Source organism: Archocentrus centrarchus, chromosome 14 (assembly GCF_007364275.1).
Source record: "Archocentrus centrarchus isolate MPI-CPG fArcCen1 chromosome 14, fArcCen1, whole genome shotgun sequence".
Classification (NCBI taxonomy): domain Eukaryota; kingdom Metazoa; phylum Chordata; class Actinopteri; order Cichliformes; family Cichlidae; genus Archocentrus; species Archocentrus centrarchus.
The window spans coordinates 10,489,990-10,514,176 of NC_044359.1; the positions used below are offsets into that span (position 1 = coordinate 10,489,990).

At 41.3% G+C, this 24,187-nt stretch overlaps 2 protein-coding genes across 8 annotated transcripts in view; both read right to left on the reverse strand.

Moving 5' to 3' along the window:
• The window catches only part of myo7ab (myosin VIIAb), a 71,707-nt gene extending 68,481 nt beyond the window's left edge, over window positions 1–3,226 (reverse strand). Inside the window, exons 1-2 of the mRNA XM_030746807.1 lie at window positions 2,964–3,226; window positions 1,613–1,715 (exon numbers count right to left, since the gene is read on the reverse strand). The gene's annotated coding sequence lies outside the window, so the exon portion shown is untranslated. The remainder of the gene's footprint in view (window positions 1–1,612; window positions 1,716–2,963) is intronic.
• A 5,927-nt stretch (window positions 3,227–9,153) lies between these two features.
• Window positions 9,154–24,187, reverse strand: part of capn5b (calpain 5b) — a 50,999-nt gene continuing 35,965 nt past the window's right edge. The window contains exons 9-13 of one of the 7 annotated variants that reach the window (XR_004021017.1): window positions 23,936–24,132; window positions 22,091–22,234; window positions 21,951–22,004; window positions 20,964–21,100; window positions 9,154–9,225 (exon numbers count right to left, since the gene is read on the reverse strand). Coding sequence is in view for 4 of the 7 variants with exons in the window: in XM_030746808.1 (XP_030602668.1) it covers window positions 17,809–17,991; window positions 20,964–21,100; window positions 21,951–22,004; window positions 22,113–22,234; window positions 23,936–24,132 (693 nt within the window). In the remaining 3 variants the exon portion in view is untranslated. Of the gene's footprint in view, window positions 9,226–17,716; window positions 17,992–18,468; window positions 18,587–20,963; window positions 21,101–21,950; window positions 22,023–22,090; window positions 22,235–23,935; window positions 24,133–24,187 lie in introns of those variants that run through there. The other 6 variants (XM_030746810.1, XM_030746808.1, XR_004021016.1 and 3 more) reach the window with 6 other exon arrangements.

Below are 24,187 nucleotides of genomic sequence, written 5' to 3' on the forward strand. Positions count from 1 at the left end.
GATAAGGAATCACCACATGAAGAAATTGCATTACTCAACATCTGCGCAGGACCAGGACAAAAGTTAGCTTAATTCACCAGAACTAGAACATATTTATGAGTCACTGTGAACCATGATTTTTATATAATCAAGTAAAACCAAAAATAGGATTATGCACAAAAACAGTAAGAAACAATAGGATGCATTACAGTTCCCTAAAGCAGAACAATTTATAGTTGATACCACAGAAAAATGAAAGAGGAAGTGCGTTTGAGCTTAAAGGACAGCCAAGTATAAGAAATACTTTGGTAGTACAACAGTTTTTGTGTAATTATGACAAAAGGTCTGGTATGACATACTGTACTGTATCTTAGTTTAGTGCAGGTGTAGCTGAGTCTGACATGAAGGTTATTAGTCTTGCAGGTGTCACAGCTGTGTTAAGAGCTAAAGGCATGTCTGAAACCTAATTTTATGGTACTGTGTGTAATAGACAAGGCTGTGGAAAGAGCTTTGAAGTTCAGCTGTAAGGTATAAAAAGGTATGAAGTTTTTGGCAACATTTCATTCATTCGCCCTCACTGCACACAGTTGAGGAGAATAAACAGCCAAATCTTAATTGAACTGTTCTGCACAGCAAAGACACAATATTACACACAATTACGCACAATATTTTAACACAGAGGCACTGCAATAGTGAAACCTTTGCCCTGTAACAGGACGCATATTTCAGGCACACACACACAGGTGTGCAAATTCATTAGGAAACCATTGAAAGTTATGCCAGTATTGCACCCATGAAGTCTCTTAAGACACAGTCAACACATACAGCGGGCATATTTGTGCACAGCTGAGTAAAACCTGTTGCATATTTCACTCAGCCCAAAAGAGAAATCTGCACAGCAAACACAGTGAATATATCCTTTTGTAACAAGGGTAGCAGTGTCGAATTTTACTTCCCACAGGCTTGCTAATAGACACTAGGATCCATCCATCCATCCATCCATTCATCCATCCATCCAAACTAAAAACATGAAGCTCATGGTGGCTCCAGAGGTAAAAAGGGATCTTAAGAGTCTTCAGGTCACAACTTGAACATTTGTGCCAAAATTAAATAACGATCCATCCAGAAGTTATTGAGATATTTTAGTCTGAATGAAATCAGTGGATTGAATGGAAAACCAATATTAGCTCTGTGACTAATGAGGCTACAAACTGGGTAATAGGACACAAAAGGCTGAAAAATCTTGATTGAATAATTAAGCAATGTGGGATCTGCCAGGTGCTGCTTGCAGTTTTCTAATCAGCTCACACTGAGCGACTGAAAGAGTATTTTAATTTTCTATTTTCAAGTGCCAAAACCTAAAAAAAAGTGTCAACTGCATATAAGATATTAAGCTAGCTTCACACCCCCTTCATCACATCTCTGTCTGCTCTCTATTGCTGTAAAAAAAAAAATATGATCAAAACCTCTTCTTCTTACAACACAGTTTACGAGAACCAGAGTCACTCTGGTCAGAGATTTTCGTGTAATGGCTAAGAGATATCTCTAAGTCCCTGGCTGCTAATCTGTGTGTGTGGCCTCTAATGCTATTCGAACAAGTGTTTGTACTGCACACACATCCGCTGCGACTCACATGGCAGGGATTCACAGGCACCGGCACAGAAGGGCGCACAACTTTCATGATTGATCGAGGGAGCTCAGGACACTCGCTTCCATGAGGGTCAGTGGTTCAGTGTCTGCAAAACACAAGGCAGGAGAAGCTCAAAAGGTCAACAAGTACTCAAGCAGAGCATTTCAACAGAATTTAAAGGCACTTTTTACTCTTTTGATACAACATCTTAGCCTTACCTCTTTCTAAAATCCAATTTTGATACATCAAACATGGTGGGCCAATAAAAACGACGCCTTACATAAAACCATCTAACATTAAGTGGTCTACTTTTTCTCCAATTTGACGAACTGCAATCAAGTAATTCTGTAAAGAGGGTTATGTGCCCTATACGTGCACAAATAATTTATGTGGTAATGACTGTCTTGAAAGTATCATTTTACCAAAATCCGAGATATACATGTCAATTAAAGCATGGCCCTACATCTCCATCCATCCATTATCCAGTGAGGGTCGTGAGTTGGCTGGAGACTATCCCAGCCATTATTAGGGTGAGAGGCAGAGTACACCCTAGACCTGTTTAAATCTTCATATGAACACCTAACAGTCTCTTTAAGACACAATGTGCTGAAGTTGTGCTGTTTTTGAAGCTAAGTTATATTTTCCTGAGCCCAACAGTAGCACAGTTAAGTGTACCCTTGCAAAATCACTGGTTTGACTTTGCATTTTCATTACACATCCTGCCTTGATTTTGAGTAAAATTGAGTTCTTGAGCTACGAAACAGCTGTTAAACGCCCCTCTTAGAAAATCTATACTCTAAGTCTATTTACAGCCTTTTTTTATGGAGCCACCGACTCAAACTAATGCTCTCATAAATGTGGCTGAAAATCCTGCAAAAAATGCTAAAAAGGGGACCTTGAGTTTAGAGCTGAAACAATCAGTTGATCAGTTGAGGGATTATCAAATTAAAAAATGCCAGTCTCTAGTTTCAGCTTCTTAAATGAGAAGATCTCCTGTTGTTGTCATAATTTGATGTTTGTACTTACTGCTCCTCTTTAACCTACTGTAATGCATGAATGATGTTTCCCTATGACATTTTCATTGGCTTTTGCTCTCACAGAGACACTTAAAAATGTTCCTATGTGACAAGAGGTGATCTCTAGTCTAATTTAGAAGAAGTCATCCAGACTTCACGGAATAAATACACACTGCAGCCAACTCCATTTATTATAAGGGAAACATAATGGCTGCTTTAAGTGCTGGCACAGGACGAAGTGAGCAATAAGAGGCTTTGGTCTAAAGCTACAGCAGAGAAGCAGCCCTCTGGCCTAATAAGCCCTCAGGCCTCGACCCATGTTCACCTGACCCACTTACCTCGCAACACAATTCATAAGATCCAGTATTCGTTATCTTCTGTCCTGTGTTATCTTCTGCTGAGAGTTAACAGGATGCCTGATGAATGGCTGGAGAAGAAACTGGAGAGTGAAATATTTTTTCTGCTCCTTTTTCTTAAATCTTTCCAGTAGACTTCACCTCTTCTGGTTGTGTTGTAGTCCTAGCCTCCTGCAGGTGGTTCTCGGACCAGTTACAGTCTTATGTCTGGGTCAGTAACGGGGCTCTCAAGACTCTCTCTCCCTGCGTCTCATTCATGGCTGCTGATCCTGATTAGCTGGGGGGGTGGAGCCTGTTGGTGGCAGATACAAGGATCAGCTGGGGAATGAGGTGGAGAGGGAGGTGAACCAGGTCATGATCATTAAGTTCTTGTTCTGCTATGAATTTTAAAGGGTCACTTCACAGAAATTAAAAAAGGGAATGCACATAGTCGGGTGTGCAAGTTTTAAGCACTTCATATTCTTATCTGTTGTCATGCAGCAAATTTATTCTGCTGTAGTACAAGTATTTGTTTTAAAGACCTGTGTTTAAGTTTCCTAAGACAGCTAGACCTTCATTTGTTTGTACACAGGAAGCACTTCTAAATTTGTAAAGTGCAAATTAATTTATTCATATTTGTGCATGAAATGTTCGCACACATGATTTATGCATCGATGTATGCGCACTGTTAGTAAATGAGGGCCAAGGAGTCCTGCAGCAGATGGTATGGTCCAACATCATGGGGTCACTCTGGGATTACGTGAAGAGGCAGTGACGAAGCTGAAGTCTACAGAAGAACTGTGGCAAGGTCTCCAAGATGCTTGAAACAACCTGGGTTAAAAGTTGTCCACAGTGAACCAGGGAGAACGCAAATGCACAGTGGCCAAATCAAACTATTAATGACATGATCCATTTTACTTTAAGTACCTCTGAATAGTTAATACCATGAGGTGAAGAGGATTGAGTTTGTTTAAATATGTAGCAGCATTGTTTTATAGACCCACCAAAATGAAGGTATTTTGCAGAAAATGTGTTGCTGTGAATTTTGATAACTGCATGTTTGTTTTTTACATTTTTCCTTTATTTAACTAGGATATGGTTCTTGAGATTAAAAATCTCTTTTGCAAGTGAGTCCTGCTCAGGATAGATAGCAGCACAATCAGCATGATGATGAGATGAGTAACACACAAACAAATACACACAAGAAAATACACTAAATAGGTATATACAGTGTTGTGAAAAAAAATTTGCCCCCTTCCATCTATGTATTTCCATCCATCTCTGTCGGCTTATTCAATTCAGGGTCGCGGGGTGGGGGTGGTTTCTGTCCCAGCTGTCATAGGGGGAGAGGCGGGATACACCTGGACAGGTCGCCAGTCTGCAAACACTGAGAGATAAACAATCATTCACTCTTAAAGTTACACCTATCGATTTAGAATCACCAATTAACCTAACCCCACTAACTACCTGTCTTTGGACTGTGAATGGAAAGATAACCTGAATAACCTGAGTAATACAAAATGCAGTTTTTAGAATAATGACTTCATTTATTAAAGGGAAAAGGCTATCCAAACCTACCTGGCCCTGTGTGAACAAGTAATTGCTCTCCTTGTTAAATCATGCATTAACTGTGATTAACTACGTTTTGGAAAGCTTAGATCAATTTCACTAGCAACGACCAGGCCTGATTAATGCCAGACCTGTTGAAGCAATAAATCAGTTCAATAGAACCTGTCTGACAAAGTGAAGCAGGCTAAAAGATCTCAAAAAGCAACCATCATGGTACGATCTAAAGAAACTCAAGAACAACTGAGAAACAAAGTCACTGACATCTATCAGTCTAGAAAGGGTTACAAAGCCATTTCTAAGGCTTTGGGACTCCAGCGAACCACAGTGAGAGCCGTTATCCACAAAAGGAGAAATCTTGAAACAGTGGTGAACCTTCCCAGGAGCACATCAACGACTCATCCAGGAGGTCAGAGAAGAACCCAGAACAACATCAAGATACAGTGGTATGCAAAAATATTATTATAATTATTGCACACTTTCTGTCTCAAGCTTGTTTGATTTATGCAGCAGGACAACGATCCCAAACACACCAGCAAGTCCCCCTCTGCATGGCTCAAAAAACAAACAAACACAATGAAGTGGCCTAATCAAAGTCTGGACTTAAATCAGATTGAGATGCTTTGGAATGACCTTAAACGGGACATTCATGCTCAAAAACCTTCCAGTGTGGCTGAATTAAAACAAAGAGTGGGACAATATTCCTCCACAGTGATATAAAAGATTCATTGCCATTTACAATGGCTTGCAAAAGTATTCATACCCCTTGAACTTTTCCATATTTTGTCACATTACAACCACAAACATAAATATATTTTGCTGGAATTTAATGTGAAAGACCAACACAAAGTGGTATACAATTGTGAAGTGGAAAGAAAATTATACATGATTCAAAACATTTTTTACAAATAAAAAACTGAAAAGTGCGGTGTGCAAAAGTATTCAGCCCCCTTTTCTCTGAGTGCAACAATTGCATTCAGAAGTTGCCTGATGACTGCTAACGACTAAAAAGAGTCCACCTGTGTGTAATCTAATCTCAGTACAAATACAGCTGCTCCGTGACGGCCTCAGAGGTTGGTTAAGAGAATATTGGGGAGTAAACAGCATCATGAAGTCCAAAGAACACAGCAGACAGGTCAGGAAGAAGGTTGTGGAGAAGTTTAAAGCAGGCTTAGGCTATAAAAAGATTTCCCAAGCTTTGAACATCTCACGGAGCACTGTTCAATCCATTATCTGGAAATGGAAAGAGTACGGCACAACTGTAAATCTACCAAGACAAGGCCGTCCACCTAAACTTACAGGCCGAACAAGGAGAGCACTGATCAGAGATGCAGCCAAGAGGCCCATGGTGACTCTGGACGAAATGCAAAGATCCACAGCTCAGGTGGGGGAATCTGTCCACAGGAAGAGTGGCAAGAAGAAAGCCATTGTTAAAAGAAACCCATAAAAAGTCCCATTTGCAGTTTGCCAGAAGCCATGTTGGAGACACAGCAAACATGTGGAACAAGGTGCTTTGGTCAGATGAAACCAAAATTGAACTTTCTGGCCAAAATGCAAAACGCTATGTGTGGCAGAGAATTAACACTGCACATCACTCTGAACCAGGGTTATTATAGTTAACGAAAACGAACGAAATAATGAAAACTGAAATTGAAAAAACATTGTCGTTCACTGAAATAAATAAAAACTAAAATTAAAAGAAAAAAAACGATAACTAACTAAAACTGTATTGTGAGCTTAAAAAACTAACTAAAACGAATTAAAATTATAGATAAAATGACCTTCCTTTTCTTGTTTGTCATTTTATTTAAAAGCCTTGTGGATTGATCATTTTTCCGCTCTCCGAGTTTAAGCTGGGAGCGCCGTCGGGCAGCTGTATGCGTGCGTGCTGCGCTCACCGAGCCGGTCCTTAAAGTAATGGCAGCGGTCCTCTGAGAAAGCGGCAGAGTCCCATATGGAGTTTCTTTGAGTCCGATAATACAGATAGAAGAGCGTCTTGTTGCGAATGATGAAAAATGTATGGAACACGTCTCAGTGAGGAAAAAAACACCAACATCAACTTCCACCTGAGAAGCGCACACAAGGCAGCTACAGAAACCCCTCTGAACCGACTGAATCTGGCGTTCACCTCTGGAGAAATGTGACTACTCGTCGGGTCCACTCAGCTGCAACGTTGTGATGAACCTGTTCCGTCCTTGTGCTTTTCCGGCCACTTTATCAGTGAGAGAATAACAATCAGGAACAATCAATACAAGGACTCACAAATGTCAGCAAATTCCTGGAGGGAGCTGCTAAAACTGTCGGAATGGATGCGAGGGAATGAAGACAGTGAAAAAACAGGGACAAATATGTTTGCAGCTAAAAAACTGAGCACAAAGAGCGAGGACCAAAAGAAGTCCCAGCCGGCACCGCATATGAAACACCAGCAAAGGACAGTAAGGTAATGAACACACACAATCCAGCTACACAAGCAGAAATACGACATGAGGTCGGCCACATATTGAGCATCTAACCAAGCTAGCTCCAAAACAGAAGCTGTTGGTAATCTGCTGCACTGACGCTGAACTTTATTGGGAGTTTATTGTAGAATTTATTGAGTTTTGGAGTTCATGTTTTTCTTTGGTTCTCCCTGTTGATGTTCATGTGTGTCCTTAATATTACACACACTTAGCACGTAGTGCTTCTGTCTTGTGAACAGTTGGTTGTTTAAACGGAATCTTTTGTTGAGCTTTTATTACACAAGAGTTACTCTTGTGCCTTGAATCTTGCACCTGACAAAGTATGAAAACTAAAACTAATACTGAAACTAACGAAACTAAACTAAAACTAAGCAATAAACCAAAATAAAAACTAATAAAAATGAGCAAAACCGCTCTGAAAACTAATTAAAACTAACTGAATTAAAGAAAAAAGTTAAAAGTAACTAAAACTAAACAATAATGTAAAATCTAAAACTATTATAACCTTGCTCTGAACACACCATCCCCACTGTCAAATATGGTGGTGGCAGCATCATGCTCTGGGGCTGCTTCTCTTCAGCAGGGACAGGGAAGTTGGTCAGAGTTGATGGGAAGATGGATGGAGCCAAATACAGGGCAATCTTGGAAGAAAACCTGCTGGAGTCTGCAAAAGACTTGAGACTGGGGTAGAGGTTCACCTTCCAGCAGGACAACGACCCTAAACATAAAGCCAGGGCTACAATGGAACGGTTTAAAACCAAACATATTCATGTGTTAGAACGGCCCAGTCAAAGTCCAGACCTAAACCCAATTGAGAATTTGTGGCAAGATCTGAAAACTGCTGTTCACAAACACTCTCCATCTAATCTGACTGAGTTTGAGCTGTTTTGCAAAGAAGACGGGGCAAAAATTTCAGTCACTAGATGTTCAAAGCTGGTGGAGACATACCCTAAAAGACTTGCAGCTGTAATTGCAGCAAAAGGTGGTTCCACAAAGTATTGACTCAGGGGGGGCTGAATACTTTTGCACACCACACTTTTCAGTTTTTTATTTGTAAAAAATGTTTTGAATCATGTATAATTTTCATTCCACTTCAAAATTGTATACCACTTTGTGTTGGTCTTCCAAATTAAATTCCAGTGAAATATATTTATGTTTGTGGTTGTAATGTGACAAAATATGGAGAAGTTCAAGGGGTATGAATACTTTTGCAAGCCACTGTACTGAAAATGCTTGATTGGAGTTCTTGCTGCCAAGGTTGCCACAACCAGTTCTTAGGTTTAGGAGGCAATTGTTTTTTTCACACAGGGCAGGCAGGTTTGGATAGCTTTTTTTCCTTTAATAAATGAAACCATCAATTAATAAAAGCATTTTGTATTCTCCCCATGTTTCCGTGGGTTCTCTCCTCACACAATACAAAGACATGTACTTAGTGGGGTTAGGTTAAATTGTGATTCTAAAATGTGAGTGTGAATGGCTGGGGCTCCAGGTGGCAGAATAACCCTAACCGTTTAGAAACGCTGGCCAATCGGGAGCCTACAAACAATAACAAGGACTGCAGTCTGACCTCAAAAAAGGAGATAAAGATGAAGATCTCGGTGCTTTAAGACAAAATCTTTGTTTTCCTTGTCCTTTCTGAAAATCTTCTGCACAGAGTCTTTCAAAAGTTCCATTTCCAGCCCACCTACTGTAAAATGCTGTTTACATGTGGATGAAATGCAGAGAAGAAGCTACTTTTACCAAAATATCCATGTACTTGTGGACAGCGCCCTAAACTCAAAAATCACCATGCTGTGGTCCACAACAACTAACTGGGTTTAAAAAAAAAATGTTGGAAAGTCAGACTTTTGACTCGGTCCTTCACAGTTAACGTCACTGTATGTGTGTCTGAGGTAATTACCACACAAGATTCAGTGGCTGTATAAACTCATAATTCAAACTTTGAGAGTAACAAAAGATGTGCTGCAGTAGAAAAATGATACTCCTGTGCTATAAGCATCCCCTGCATCCTCTGTGTAATCTACACCTATTATTACCATTTTATTATTACATATTTATCATCTCACTACTGACTACCTGACTGTGCTGTCTCCATTCCTGTTCACCTTGTAGACCTCAGACTTTCAGTACATCTCCAGGTCACACCACCCACAGTAACACTGATGATTCTGCAGTGGTTGGATGAATTAGTGATGGGCAGGATGACGAGTCGTCTGGGAGGAATCACCTGCTTCTGAATGCTAATGAGACCAAAGAGAAGGCGCTCAACTTCAGAAGGAAGAGGACATCCAGGGAGAGGATGTTGACGTGGCAGAGGGCTACAATACGTTCATATATAAATTTGTTGTGTTATATTGAATTTTTAGATGCTGCAACAAAGGAATTTGTCACCTTGTGTACATTGTATAAGTGACGACAGACCCGCAATCAGTTTTCCCGTTTTATTTCAAAGTCATGCCACAAGTTGACATTAAATACAAAAGAAAAAATAATAATTTCAGATCTTAGCTAAAAAATAACCACAGTGTAACCGAGAACCAAATGAAACAAACACGCATTGAAAAAGAAAAAGTAAAGCTCACGCTGAAAAAGAAGACACAGACAAGCACACAGTACAGAACATACAGCACGGCTCTCTGATACCTAGCTATCAGTAAACATAGCAGTTGGGAGTGGATATATAAAATTAACAAGGTTATAAAATACTGATAAAAGATACTTGTTATAAAGACGGTAGCATCTTCTAGAAGAGTCACCATGCAGTAGGTATTCCAGTCTCCAGTTAATAAATATCAGCAGAAAAATGCTAGAAGAATCACAAACTCATTCCTTGAGTGGACAAGACTTCGATCTCAGGTAAAAATGTCAAGAGTGTCAAATTCAATGCGGCCTACGTGATGCTGTCTTTAAGATAAAGGTGATATCGGGTGTGGTCGGCGAGCTCCAATTTAGACTCATGCAGCAAGTTGACGATCAGCACGCAAGCTGATTTGATTTGGGAGATATAAATGCTAAATCATACAAGAGAAGAAAGGAAGGACAACCTCTGATTTAGAGTAGTTTGTCCCCCGTGATTAATGAGACACCTGTAAACTGCTTGAAGCCACCAATCAATCTATCAGTCGTCCTTAATTTCATAGGTTTCCTTTTGCAAGTGCCCCTAATACGGTGACTTGGACAATGACACGGTTTTTATAATTTTGCCTCTGTACACCACCTCAGTGGATTTGAAAATCAATTAATGAAGACATGACTGAAGTGCAGACTCTGAGTTTAATTCAAGGGGTTTACCAAAAGTATTGTATTCACTATGCAGGAAATACACACATTTATATACACAGGCCCCCATTTACAGAGGCTCAAATAACTGGACAACTGATTGACGAGCAGCTTCATAGTCACATGAGGCCTGTTCCCTTGTTATTTAATGACAAAATAAGCAGATAAAACATCGTAAGAATTTAACTTGTATTTGGTACAGATACAGCCACTCCTGCCCCCAGCCGGTTTACACCCCACTGCCTGCCAGTTTCCAGCTGTTTCCAGTTGATGGGACTCCCTGGTCCTTCTCCTAGTGTTGTCTGGCTATCTGCTATATTGGCTAACTAACTGTACTATCAGGTTAGTTAAGTTAGTTATCCAACAGTGAAGCCAAAGCTGAGATTCACAGCAGTGATGTCATCAGTGTCTGCTAGTCTTCTGTGAGAAGTCTAGTCTCTCCTAGTTTCATCTATGGTAAAGTGACTGTAGCACTTTTTTCCCTCTTACCTAGAACAGCGAGCTCTTACACACTGGCTGCATCCACTGAACAATCAGGCAGTATTTTGGGTTCAGTATCATGCCCAAGGACACTTCAACATCCTCAATGCAGGAGCTGGGATTTGAACTACTGATCTTCTGAATAGTAGACAACCCACTCTAAATCCTGAGCCACCTATAAACAAAAAAGATTTTGGGGGGCCATTGATGAGGTAACCAGTGAGGAGTGTAAGAGGTCCATCCAGGAGATGTGACTAAAACAAAAAGTATTACCTGCCTCACTACACCCCCAACCTCCTGTTTGCTTCTGAGTGATTTCAGACTTCTAAAGCTGAATTCAAGTCAAGATTATTCAGAAAGGCGAGTCTACTTTACATAACCTGGAAAAATTAATTCTGCCTTTGTTGATAGTTATCTTGAAAATGACCACCAAATGGCTAACATGCTTGATCAAAAAAAGTAATCATACAAGAGTATAAGTACCACTTTTGGTAGTTGTTTCTACCTGTGAACGACTTCCCTGTAATGTTATCTCCTGCACTAACGGTTAAGAAAAACCCTTCACAACCACAGACCCTCGCTGTCAACATCTGCAATCGAGGTGCCTTCATGAATGTAGATACAGAGGGTTTATAACAAAGTGCAAACCCGTGGTTACACTCAAGGCGGCCAGATTAGATTTTGCCAAAAACATTTTTTTTTTGATGTGATAAAACATAGATTAAGTTGTACTAGAATGGCAGGCGTTTCACAGTGCTGTCCCAAAGCATACTGCAAAAGCAACCCAGGTTTCTCAATAAATAATGCAACACTTTGTTAAAAGTCTTGAATTAAAGCTGAAAGCCTGCACCTCAGTCACATCTTGATTGATTTAAAATCCACTGTGGTGGTGTGCAGAGGCAAAGCTACAAAAAAAGGGAAGAATAATTGTCCAAATACTTATGGACCTAACTGTTGCTCACACAAGGTATGATGGGAGAAGGAATAAGGGAAACAATTCAGCTGATTCCTTTACGTATTCTAGCTGAGCTCTAGAGGTTGTGGGCCACTTGAAATTAATATCTAGGATATAAGCATCCACCAAAAAACATGGATCTCATAACAAAAACTATTAAGTCAAGTTCCTGCTACTTTTATATACATACTGTATACTGCAGGATACTGAATACAAAATATTAGAAAACTGGATACTGTTTCCATGCATGCAAGTGTGCAACACGAGCCTTTTATGTCACACAGTATGTTTATCAAAGTAGCAAGTAGGCTTCACGACACTCTGAGACCTGAAAATAAACACTCTGTGACTCATGATGGCGCGAGCAGATTTGAAGTGTTTTTGCTACATGCACTGGCATTTTTGGATTCGTACAAAAGTCACCACCGCTGTGAGCAATTCGGCTTCATTCAAACCTGCTTTGGCGTGGCCATGCGGAAAATCTATACAGAAGACTCATAAAGCTTTATAGCAACTATCAAAAAAAAGGTCCAGACACTCCAACATAGCGTGGTCTGTGTTTGTGTGTAAGTGTGTGTTTGTGTGTGTGTGTTTGTGCGTGTCCGTGTGGTGGTTAACAGTGAAAGCCGTAACACTTTTGGCAAAAAGATTACATTGTGCAACAATTACAATGATCAACACAGTGACAAAGGCAAAACCAAAACTGGGCATGTAGTGAACAACAAAGCATTTGTCCAACAGTCAAGCTTCTTTCCAACTCACACTTCAACACCCACAATGCATCTCTTCACAATAAAACACTATTTTTTTGGCACTGCTGTGTCACATGAGTTGAGCCTCGAACAAGATGTCACACTGGTGTTTTAGGCTCCTTAATCTTATGATTACTGACTCCTGCGCATAAACACTCCCATGTGTTAAAGCCATACAGTGCTGGCATCAGCTGAAGGGACACTCAGGGAAATAAAATGTAGGACGGCTGACAGGAAGCTTGTATTGTTGAATACAAATAATGTTGCATGTTCCTGAATTCCTGTTCAGTCCCTGTTAGACTTAAGAAAAAAATCATCTCCCTTCGCTGTTATTGTTACACTCAATGGCAGCTGGTATGAAATTCTTACAGAATGAAGGGGCAAATCCATACATCCATTTTCCTAGCTGCTTATCCGAATCAGGGTCAGCATCCCAGCTGCTACTGGGTGAGAAGCAGGTCACATCCTGGGCAGATCACTGGTTCATCACAGGGCTCACATCCACGAATTGCCATTTATGTATTTTAATAGCTGGGGTCAGAATGATCACCTCCAGGTCTCAGGCCGATGTGGAAAAGGGTACAGCACCCACTCTGGCAAGTTGTGGACTTCAAGTATCTCATGATCTTGTTCGCAAGTGGGAGAAAACCGGTGCAGTGTGTTGTGGTAAAGACAGACCTGACTGTGAAGGCGAAGGTATTAATTTACTAACCGATCGGTGTTCCCACTCTCGCAAGTGGTAGAAATTAGCTTCCTCCAAAGGGTGGAAGCTCATCTCCCCTACAGACAGGGTGAGGAGCTCAGTCATTTTGGAAGTAGACATCTACTCCTCTACACTGAAAGGAGTCAATTGGGGTGATTTGGGTATCTGACAAAGATGCTTCCTGGACCCCTCCTAGGTGAGGTGTTCTGGGTGTGTCCCACTAGGAGGCACTGGAGCAGATCCAGGACAAACTGAGAAATTTAGTTTCAGTTGGCTCAGGAACACCTTGATGCTCCCCTGGAAGAGCTGGAGGAGGTGGCCTGGGAGAGGGAGGTCTGGGCATTTCTGCTTAGGCTGCTACCCCTGCGACCCGGATCCGGATAAGCATTGGAAAAGAGATACATGTTTGTACCACATAGCAGTTACCATTCTGAAGTTTTCCCTTTTATAATATAACATAGGTAAAGTACTGTTATGATTTGGAACTTTGAACGCAGCCCATTCAACATACAGATTTGTTCACATAATACAAAAGACATTTGTTAAACACTGTTGGGAATCATGGGTCAATAAAGGACATTGCTGGGCAACAAGCAATGCATTTTGGGTCAGCCTGCAGTAAACAGACTGGTGATGGGGGAGGAGTAGGGGTAGGGGGCCATATGGGCTAATTGGGGCCCATGTGGTTTATCTGTAAGTAAACTCATGGATTAAATCACCAAAACTCCAGCTTGTCAGGGCAACATGTTTACCAGAATGCAGGATATGAGAGGGTATTTGTCTGAGTCTAGCTTGTCTTTGTGCCCTCCATATATGACTACTATATTTCAGTCACAGAGCAGAGGCTGTTTTCTGAGAAATAAATACCACACAATAATTTTAAAGAACAGAACATTGACATTTAAGGTTTCAAAGGCATTTCCAGAATCCTCGGAGACTCGAACCCTTTAAACAAAAGAATAATTAAAAAAAAATCTCTCAAGCTGTAAATAGAGAATATTTTCTATTCAAGAAGCCTTTTCAATTCTGTTAATCATCACCAGAATAGTTTCAGCTTATCTGCTTATATTTATGTTTGAATATAAAAGATGGAAGTAGCCACTGTTTAGTTTGTGGACCCTGCATTTCGAAGCCACCACATTAGCGATTTGGCCACCACTATGCTATTTTTTGGAGACAGAATTTAGAAAAGACGGTGGCGTTTTCCGTCAATCCCAGCAAGCTACATCCATAAGATACCTCCAAAATGCTCCAACAGCAAAGACGAGGTCGAGTGGTCTAACTTAGTGACACAGACTAGTGGAGGTGAAGCTTAGCAGTCATCTGCTGTCTCCATACATCAATCACCACACCAAACTTTAAGCCTTACCAAAAGTCACCTCTTCAGTTTTTTTCTGCAGCAGCCTATGAAGACATTTTAAATGGGGATTGACTTGATTTTGGAGCAGTCTCAAATGGCCATTAGATGAAATGCAGTTTTTGCCTTTATTTTTTTCCTAAACAGCAGCTACAACTTGAAAATCTTCTTTACTGTGTAGGAAAAACAACATGTGGTGGTTAGAAGACACTTTACCCTCAGGCTCAACAGATACTTATTTTTCAGAAAAAATAAATAAATTTTGCTGTTTCGCTGTATCCATGCACACGTTTGGCACTGATAATCTCTCATAAAAAACCCTTCATTTATCTGAGTTATCTGAAAGGATTTAAGCACATACACAATAATTATTTTATTACTGTCTGAGAGAAAGAGTCTCTCATTTTAAGCAAACTAATTGAACTACAGTTGGGACTTCAGTGCCTTGGTGAGATGCCACTTCATGAGGGAGGGACAAAGGCTTCTTTCTTTATCCAAACATACCTCTGTTCCACTGTTGTCGGTGAGGAGGGAGCTGTGCATTGATCCCTTTGGAGAGCCAGACTATATTTCAACAAGTTTAAGAACCAAGCATTATGCGGTAAAAGCTGGAGTAATCTCTACTCTTCCCAACATCACAGGTTCCAGCGATTTTGTGCTGCAGTGCCAGCCTGTTTCAAAGGGAGTGCATGGAACAGGTTGGTGGAAAAGAGGCAAATAAAAACCAGCAGCCTGTCTAATCTTGCACTGCTCTGCCCCACAGTTTTAAACACTGGCTGTTTCACATGCTTCAGATTCTGTCTCGTGTTACCCAACGTTCACTTTCCGTCAGACCGAAAACAACAAAGGAGCACAGAGAAGAAGATAAATAGCACCTAAATAGTCGTCAAAAACTGCTGCTAATGTTCACAGATGCTAGAGGCATTATGAACGCATCACTGTAGTACAAGACATAACTGCTTCAAACAGACTGATATGATCAGACTGACATGAGGTGCATTAGTGTAGACATGCTCACTGCTCAAAACTAGCATTTCCAAGACTTCCGAGATAGAAAGAATAAATATAGAGAGTAAGAATTGAACAGTACAATACAAGGCTGTGAATATTTTGGAAAAATAACCCATGCAAGACACATTTATAAAGATGCTGTACACAAACATGTGCGACCAATTAAATGCCATGAGTGACAGTTCAAGTAATGGAAAAGGGCACTAAAAAAATCAAATAAAAATAGGTGAAACCAACTTGATACTTGATAGAAAAAAAGATTAGTCCACTAACAGTTTACATTCAAAGGAGACGTCTTGATAATCCTGAACACAAGGGGGAAAAAAGTAACAACCAAAAGCTTAGAAAACTTGGATTGCACTTATGAAAAAACAAAAAACAAAACAAAACACAGGCTGTGATTTTTCTGTCACAAGAAGCCGACTGGGCGGCAAAAGGTCGGATCGGATGACCGCATGATCTACACGAGAAATGTCATCAGAGAAAAGATTAAATTGTACCGGTGGTGGTTCGATATTCAAAACCATCTGAAGTCAACAGTTCATCCATGTTGTTTTCCTGCTGTGGAGGCAAAGCCAGGAACAAGGCGATGGCACAGGTTGTTTGGCAGGACGTCTCCTCTGCTAAAACACTCCTCTCTCTGTCGTCTTTGAGGGTTTTTCTTTCTAACCCTCAAAGACTAATAAAGTGCAAGGTGTGTGTGTGTGTGTGTGTGTGTGTGTGTGTGTGTGTGTGTGTGTGTGTGTGTGTGTGTGTGTGTGTGTTTCCCCCAAAAGGGCCCTTTTTCTGTTTGGTTCACACCTTTCCTTTATAATATTTTTCTTCCAGGTATAACATGACATTCACTCAAGCACTCCCACATATTCTAACACACACACACACACACACACACACACACACACACACACACACACACACACACACACACACACACACACACACACACACACACACACACACTCATGCTTGCAGAGCTGCTGTCTTTCGGGATCACGTGGCACGAGTCTTTGGCCCAGGCCGACAGACTCAAATCAGAGGAAGCGTCAGGCAGTGGTGTCGCCGTTAAGAGATGATGTGGCACAGGGGGTGGCGGTTTGTCGCTAGGCTTGGGCCGGGCCGGGCCAGGCTAGGCCGGTCTGAAAAGGGGCCTGGCTCCTCTTTGGTCCCATAAAGCACTTGATTTATGTCAGAGTGAATCTTTGCACTCCACAGGACTGGGATGATGTTTGCATGGAGAGGAGGAAGGAGTAGCATTATCAGAAGCACCGGCTGCTAAGCTACGACTAGAGAGATGTGCAGCACAGGCAGTGTTCAGTTTTTTGTTGTCTTTTTTTTTAAGCCATGCAGTTTAGAGATCGTCCATAGCAGCCGGGGCCAGAAAGCATTCTTGAGGAGTTTTCAAATGATACTAGTGATGGAAAACGGGAGGCAAGACTTCACACTCGAGTGCGCTCACAGAACAACACAGAAAAGCACTGAGTTGAGGGGAGAGAATAGCTGCTGTTGGCTTTACAGTCCAACATAAAAAGTGACAGACTACTGCATGCTCTCCAAAGCACCGGCAAACTGCTGAAGACTTGAGGTGTCTGGGTGGGCTGGCTGGGCGGGAGGATTATACACAGTTATAAAAGAGCATTCAGGAGACAGAAGCTGATAAAATGATGGTAAAAAGCGGGACTTAATGCAGACTTTTAGAGACAAAAAACAAAGGCTGTCCTAAGAAAAACAGTATTCAACATAACCCCCTCCCCATGTCTCCTCAAAGTGGAGAGTCAAACTCAGCCTTAAGGCAATGCATAGCCCTTGGAAACAGTGGCACATGCATGAAGAGTGCAGAGATGTCTGCATATGTATTATTTTCATGTATATATGTATGTGTGTGTCTGAATATAGGAAGAAAGAAAAACAAGTCTGTAATTTAGGGTCAGAACAACAAACTATCTGATAAAACTTCATCAGTTTCTAAAACTGTAGCTCTGATGGAGATTCTGGCTACAAATATCTGAAGCAAACACTAAATAATGAACAAGGAATGTGTTCAAAAATAGTCTGTACAAAACCCAGATTGGTCTATGGACAGCTTCCATCAGGATATATAGATGCAGGCCTTCAAAAATAAACCCATATAAAGCCAAACTAAGCAAAAGAAAAGAGAGACACACAGAGAGCACAAGCAGCAGGGAAAAAAAGACACAGTGAGGTCCCGCGACGGTTAGAAGATGAACGGCGGGCACGGTTGGAACGCCACCTTGAGCTTTGATCACTGTAATCGTATAAATGGCCGGGTCAGATGTTGGTCAGCGTGGTGGAGGTGATGAGGCGCACAGTGAGCGTGCCCGGGAGGTCGTTGTCCTGGCGGCTGCCCTTGTCGCGCAGGTGAAGCGTGTGCTGCTCCTGCCGCTCGTTGGGGTCGCTGAACAAGATCGCCTGACCCAGGAAGGTGTCCACGATCATGTTCTTGTTGTAGATCTGTTGGCCGCTCGTGGGAGGAAGGCAGAGATCCGAAAGCAGAAGGGAAAGCAGGAAAAAAAAAAGGGAGAGAGAGGACAGAAAAAGACAAAAGGCAGTAAGCACAAAAAAGAGGAATCAGCGAAGGAATATACCAGAGAGAGAAACTAAGACTTGAGAGAAGAAAGGGAACACTAAGAAGGAAAGCAGCGAAACACTGAGGATAGCAGGAAATAAGTAAGCATGAAGAAATGCTGAACTATTTGAAGCTTATGTTTAACAAAGCTTTTGTATTTGTGGTGGTAGAGGGATACCCACATTTCATTATACACAGTGCTTAACAAATTTACAACAAAACACAAATACTTTAGAAAGCCTTATTATTCTTATTCAGCTGCCTCTCCAGTCATTCCTTCATCCCTTTGACAGACTTCAATTCCAGCTTGAAATGCAGGTGGCGACAGTAGCCCTGGTTCTGCTCTGTGTAGTGATACATGAACCAGTTCCAGCCTGGAGAAGGGCTACAGTGGCCAACTGCAGTCCAAGATGGTGAAGCTGGAATCCATCGACTGCAGGTCTAGAGAGCAGCTGAACGATGTGAATGAACCCGGTCACCCTGTCGGTGGAAAAACGGGACAGGAAGAGGTGTGGCTTCAACAACTGCTTTTACAGTGACTGACTTTTCAAAGTAAGAGCGAGGGGACTGGCCACGGATGAATAATGAAAATTTAAAAAATGATAAAATGAGTCATTAAGTACACTTGGCTGGCGATTTATATGCCTGATGGGTTTTTAATGGAGCTCTACTGCACAAAGGAATAAGCTAAATTAGAGTCTGGTCACTCGGCTTTGAATTGATCTGCGTTTTGTCTTTTAGATTGTTTGGTGAAAAACAACATGAAGGACACTTGTGAGCTTCTAATTCTCTTAACAAAGAGAGAGGAGATTTAAATGAATGGTGTTGCTCTCTTTGCTGCTAACAGCGTGCAAATACAGATATTTTCCCGGCTTTAACGCTCACTCCTGTCTCTTTTCACCATGTTACAAATAAAACAATTTCACAGCTCTGATTGAGTAAATGCAGCATCATATTACTATTAAAACCTGCACTAACAAGTACACTGGTTTACACATATCGCCTGATATTGAGCCCGTAACTGATTAGTTATGGATGTTCTGCATATTTCCTTAGCAGACTCATTCTCACGTCCCGTAAGTTCAAAGAGAGAGGTGATGAAGAGCGAGGACAGAAAATGAAAAGAGCGACGAAACAGCATCAAGCTCTGCATGAAGACGGGTGTTGGGGGACCATCAGCCCAAATTTATTCCTGCACTTTTCTAGCTGTCGACTGTGTATTTGTGGTTCCTGCTTTCACTTTGTGAATCCTTAATATGTTTTGACATATCTACAGATGTAGGAAACATATTAATTATGTCCTACGTCGTCTACATCACTGCATTTTTTTTAACCTACAAGACTCAAATTTCCCACCTGTTCAGTTGCAAAATCTTAACACAGAGTTTTGACACAGGGTGTCAGAGGAGGAGGAGGAGGAGGTTGTGCCAGTATCAAATCTAAAAGTAGTTTAGCCAGCTGAAAGCGTGCACCGTGAGACTGGAAAGTGGTGAAAGCAGCGAAACGTAAGGATTTGCTCTGTCCCCCATTTTCATCATAGTTAGTTTTCACAGTCGTTTTGTAGAAAGCCGTCACTCTGTGACTGGAAACCCAACCGTGTAAGATCACTTTGGTCCCTAAGCTTCCAGGCTTGAATGATGAGGTAGATTTTCTGCCCTTTCCTCATTAATGGCTTGTGAGAAAACTTAAACATTTGTAATTATGAACATTTATTTCTCAGTGCTTTACCATTATAAACTCTATTCTGCATTTGAGGCTACTTCATGTGGGACAAAACAATGAACATTAAAACCTTCTTGTTATTTTACATGTAATTGGGACATGAACAACATTTTTTTTTCTGGATTATTGTTTAAGTATGAATAAGTTTAAGAGTTTTTGTATACTTTCTTTTGACATAAGGGGGTTTATGCTGGCTGTTGATGATTTTTAGCGCCCTCTGTGGGTCATATTGAAAGTCCCATGGCTAGTATTTGATTTAGAACGACTGTGTTTGTCAGAGCTTGATGAAGAGTGGATACAAAATGGTCTACTTGAAGAATAAACTTAAACACAGAGGGCCTTGGCTGTTTCAGGTGACCATCCTCAGATACTTTGATTTTTTTTAAGAAACAGGCAGCATGGTGACGTGGTGGTTAGCACCGCTGCCTCACAGCTAGAAGGTTCTGGGTTTGATTCCTCCTTGGCCTTTCTGTGTGGAGTTTGCATGTTTTCCCCGTGTCTGCGTGGGTTTTCTCTGAGTACTTCGGTTTCCTCCCACAGTCCAAAGACATGCAGTTAGTGGGTTCAGGTTAATTGGTGATTAGGTATGAATGTGAGTGGCTGTCTCTGTGTTGGCCCTGCGACAGGCTGGCGACCTGTCCAGGGCGTACCCTGCCTCTCACCCTATGACAGCTGGGATAGCTCCTGTTATTTTCAGGAATTTAGGAGCTTTCTTGCACTTATGTAATATGGTAAAACAGACTAATATTATCACTAACTGTGACTGACTTACTCCTTTTTGATGCCTTACAGCTATCCTTCAGAAGATGCACTTTCTGTAAAACTGTTAAAGTTTAAGACGTTCCAGCAGTTTGAATAAACTGTGTAGCCGGAGATATGAATCTACAACTGACGCCTGACGCTTGCACCTGCTGAGTGATGCAAGACAAATCAAAGCTGAGGTGGCTTTTTTCACTGCTGCAATGATGAAATGAAGCAGCAGCCATTTATATGCATCCATGTACGCACACAAGCCCAGACGAGGATCATCGACCAGTCGGCTGCACCGCAGCTGACCACGTTTATCCGCTTTTGCTAATTCGGTCTCTTGAGGCATTCAGCGTATCACACTACGGGCTGCAGAGTGACAGCTCACCTCGATGTGGATGCCCTCCTTGGGTTTCTTGCGGTAGAACAGGCCTTTGATGTCAAAGTTTGGGCACCGTGTGTCCTTATGAACTGGTGAACGAACCCTCTCTCCTTCACAGGTGATGATCACGTAGGGATCGACAGCTGCCGGAAAAAAAAAAAAAGTCTCATCGGTATATCGTGCTGGTGTGTGGAAAAAAAAAAAGCAACACACATTCCTACAAGTCAAACTAACATTATTTTATTATATTAATAATCTAAGTTTAAAATAGCTCCACCCTGATCAGCTGTAAAAGCAGCAAAAGCTGCTAATTAAATCATTTCTGTTAAAAATCTATTATTATAAAACACTGATTAACAATAATCAGTCCCAGAGGATGCTCTTCTGTTACTTACTTGAAGTTCATTTTGCTGATAATACTTTTGGACCTTTACATTGGATTTTATAATAAGGACTTTATACGATATGTCAAGTTTTATAATGTTGTATGTTTTTTTAAAGAAACAAGTACTCCTGCCGCCACTGCTGTTCTATCAGTACGTACTAAACAGACCCTCTGTGGAGCGGATTCGCAGTGTAGCAGTTTACACATTCGCCTAACAAATGTAAGAGTCTCTTGTTCAATCCTTATTCAAGTAGGATTGAGCAGTTTTGTGTGAGGAAGGGAATCCTATTAAAAAATGAAAAAAAATCTGTCACAGCCACCCGCTGAGGCGACAAAGGAGGAACCGAAAGCAGCTTTTTGTGGAGTACGTAAATAATGTCCACTGTGACATGGACAGTGTTAACACAGGGACCTGAAACAAGGATGCAGAACTAGTATACTGACTGCTCTGCACTGTTTCTTTAACAGAAGTGTACTATAAGAAACATGCTACAATCACATGAACTTTTGTGCTAAAGTTACAGCAGTAATTGTACACACAGTAACTACTGGACGCTGCAGGCTGGAGCTAAATGACTGAACTATCTCAGCAGGTGGTGCTGAGGTACCTCGTGCTTTGGTCTGGACTCTTGCTCTCTTTTTGGGATTGAGGCAGTGCAGCTCTGTGGGTTTTCACAGCACTTCATCATTGACATGCAAATACAAAACACAGCACTCAATGTCAGGCAAGGTTACAGCTGCTACGCACCGACTGGAGTCCTCATACCGACCTCCATTGGAGTCCTGTCCCTGCAGACCCTCAGCATTCATGACATGGACCTGAGTGACCAGCTGAGGGTAGCCACACATCCCCGTCCAACATGTCTGAGGAGGCTCATCCAGGGTCAGCTCTCTGAGGAAGACAGAGAGCACAGGTATATGGTACACGGATACATTGGCACAGACGTTGGTGTGTGAGATGCGTCCTGGACGCTCCCAATGCTGCAGCAGCAGTTTGAAACAGAGGAAAATGCAAACTTTTTTCTGCTGCTTTTTTGTGCCAAAACCAAGCAACAGGGAATAATAGGTGAAAAATGATCGACCGTGTATTACTGTTCCCCCTGTGCTGATGTATAAACACAGTGGGAAGCAGTCCTTCTCTTAAGCTAACATGAACGACTTCCTTGGCAGAATTTCTGTAGTGGTTTCATTATCGGCTGTAAAAAACTAAACCTGGAGTGCAAATACAGGATTGAAGAGAGGAAAAGATTTTACATTAAATTAAATGTAATTAAAAATGTACTCTCACAGCTGCACTCCAACCTTCCCGTAACCAAAAGATGGACAATCAGTTAAGGAAATGGATCGATGGCTTTCATTAAAACTCAACTGTACAAACTTCAACATCAGTATTTTTAATCGAGTCTTTTTTTTAAAAAATAAATTAATTAAATCTTTTTTCCTAATTTTATACAGTGCTGTAATATGACAATAACAAAAAAAAATCTTTACAAATATATCAATTCAGTAATCACATTTGCATGATATGTGGACAGAAAAATGATCCAGTGCCAGAGCAATCTGCAGCTTTTTAGAAGTGATGATCAATTCTAATTTTTTGCACAGAGAGACAAGAATGTGTCAGCAAAGAGAAAACTGCACTCAGTCCTGTTAAAGCTCTACAAGCACCTATGAAAGCAGCAAGCTAATTCCTCTGATACACAATCTGTGATCTCCGTCTCTGATCCAGAGTCGCGCAACCAAGCAGCCAGGAGTTCACAGAAGCAGAGATGAACAGGCTTGTGGGACATTTAAACTCGCACTCCGTCCTACAGCTGAGTCACTGTCAGCACAGCATTTTTCTGTGAAATGCTCTTTTGGCTGTTTCTCACAGACTTTGCCATGAAAGCCTGAAAAATGGACATTTGGGTTGCGTGCAGGAGAGCATACACTATGGAGGACACCAGGTTCAGAAGGCCTAAGATATAACTGGAAAGCTGAACCGCATCCAACAGCAGCAGAGGGGGGCAAACACAATGTGAACGAAGCACAGTACCAGTCAAACGTTTGGCCACACTTACCCATTCATATCAATGGGTAAGTGTGCCTTAAGAAGAGAGTAAGGCCGCCACAAAAATAGCTGAAAATAAACAAGGCAAAACAACAAGAACCAAGAACAAGATGAGCCAGCGAGCAGTAAAGCTCACAATAAGCAAAACAAGAGTACTAAAAGAAAGATCTTTGTCCCCCTTATTAGGCCTGGGATTCATCCAGAGATGTAGGCAGATGAACAGTTTAGATGATTAGATGATTATTTTTTAGAAAACACAAAAGTAATGCAGCCAGTACTGTAACAGATTACTTTTTTGAAAGAAAAGAGTAATATACATTACTGTTTTTCCATATCAATCCTAATACTGACAGGAAGTACATGTTAAATCTTGAGGTAAGTGAAATCTACCTGTATATTATTATGAAAAATAAAGTAATTTGTGTAATAAAAAGCAACATTTTTATCTAATGTGTCCTGCGTTAGCCTCTGCTGAGATTTTAAGAATGTAATCTCTCCGGGTGTAGTTCTTTATGTTCAGATGTAAGATTGTCACATATTTACTTGCAGTCTGAAGGCACATCAGTGAAGACACGGAGCAAGAAGTCGCCCTGCTGCCCGGGGTCAAAGGTTGTGGGAATGATGACATAGCGGCCCTCCTTCAGCTCCTTCCTGAGGAAGACGCAGCGCGAGTTGATGTAGATGGAACCTGCTACTTTCTGCTGGGCTGTGTGCATACGGTACTTGCGATTTAGCTCCACCTGCAGGAGGAAAAGGTTGAAATCTGTCACAGTTTTACTTCCCGTTCACTCTTTG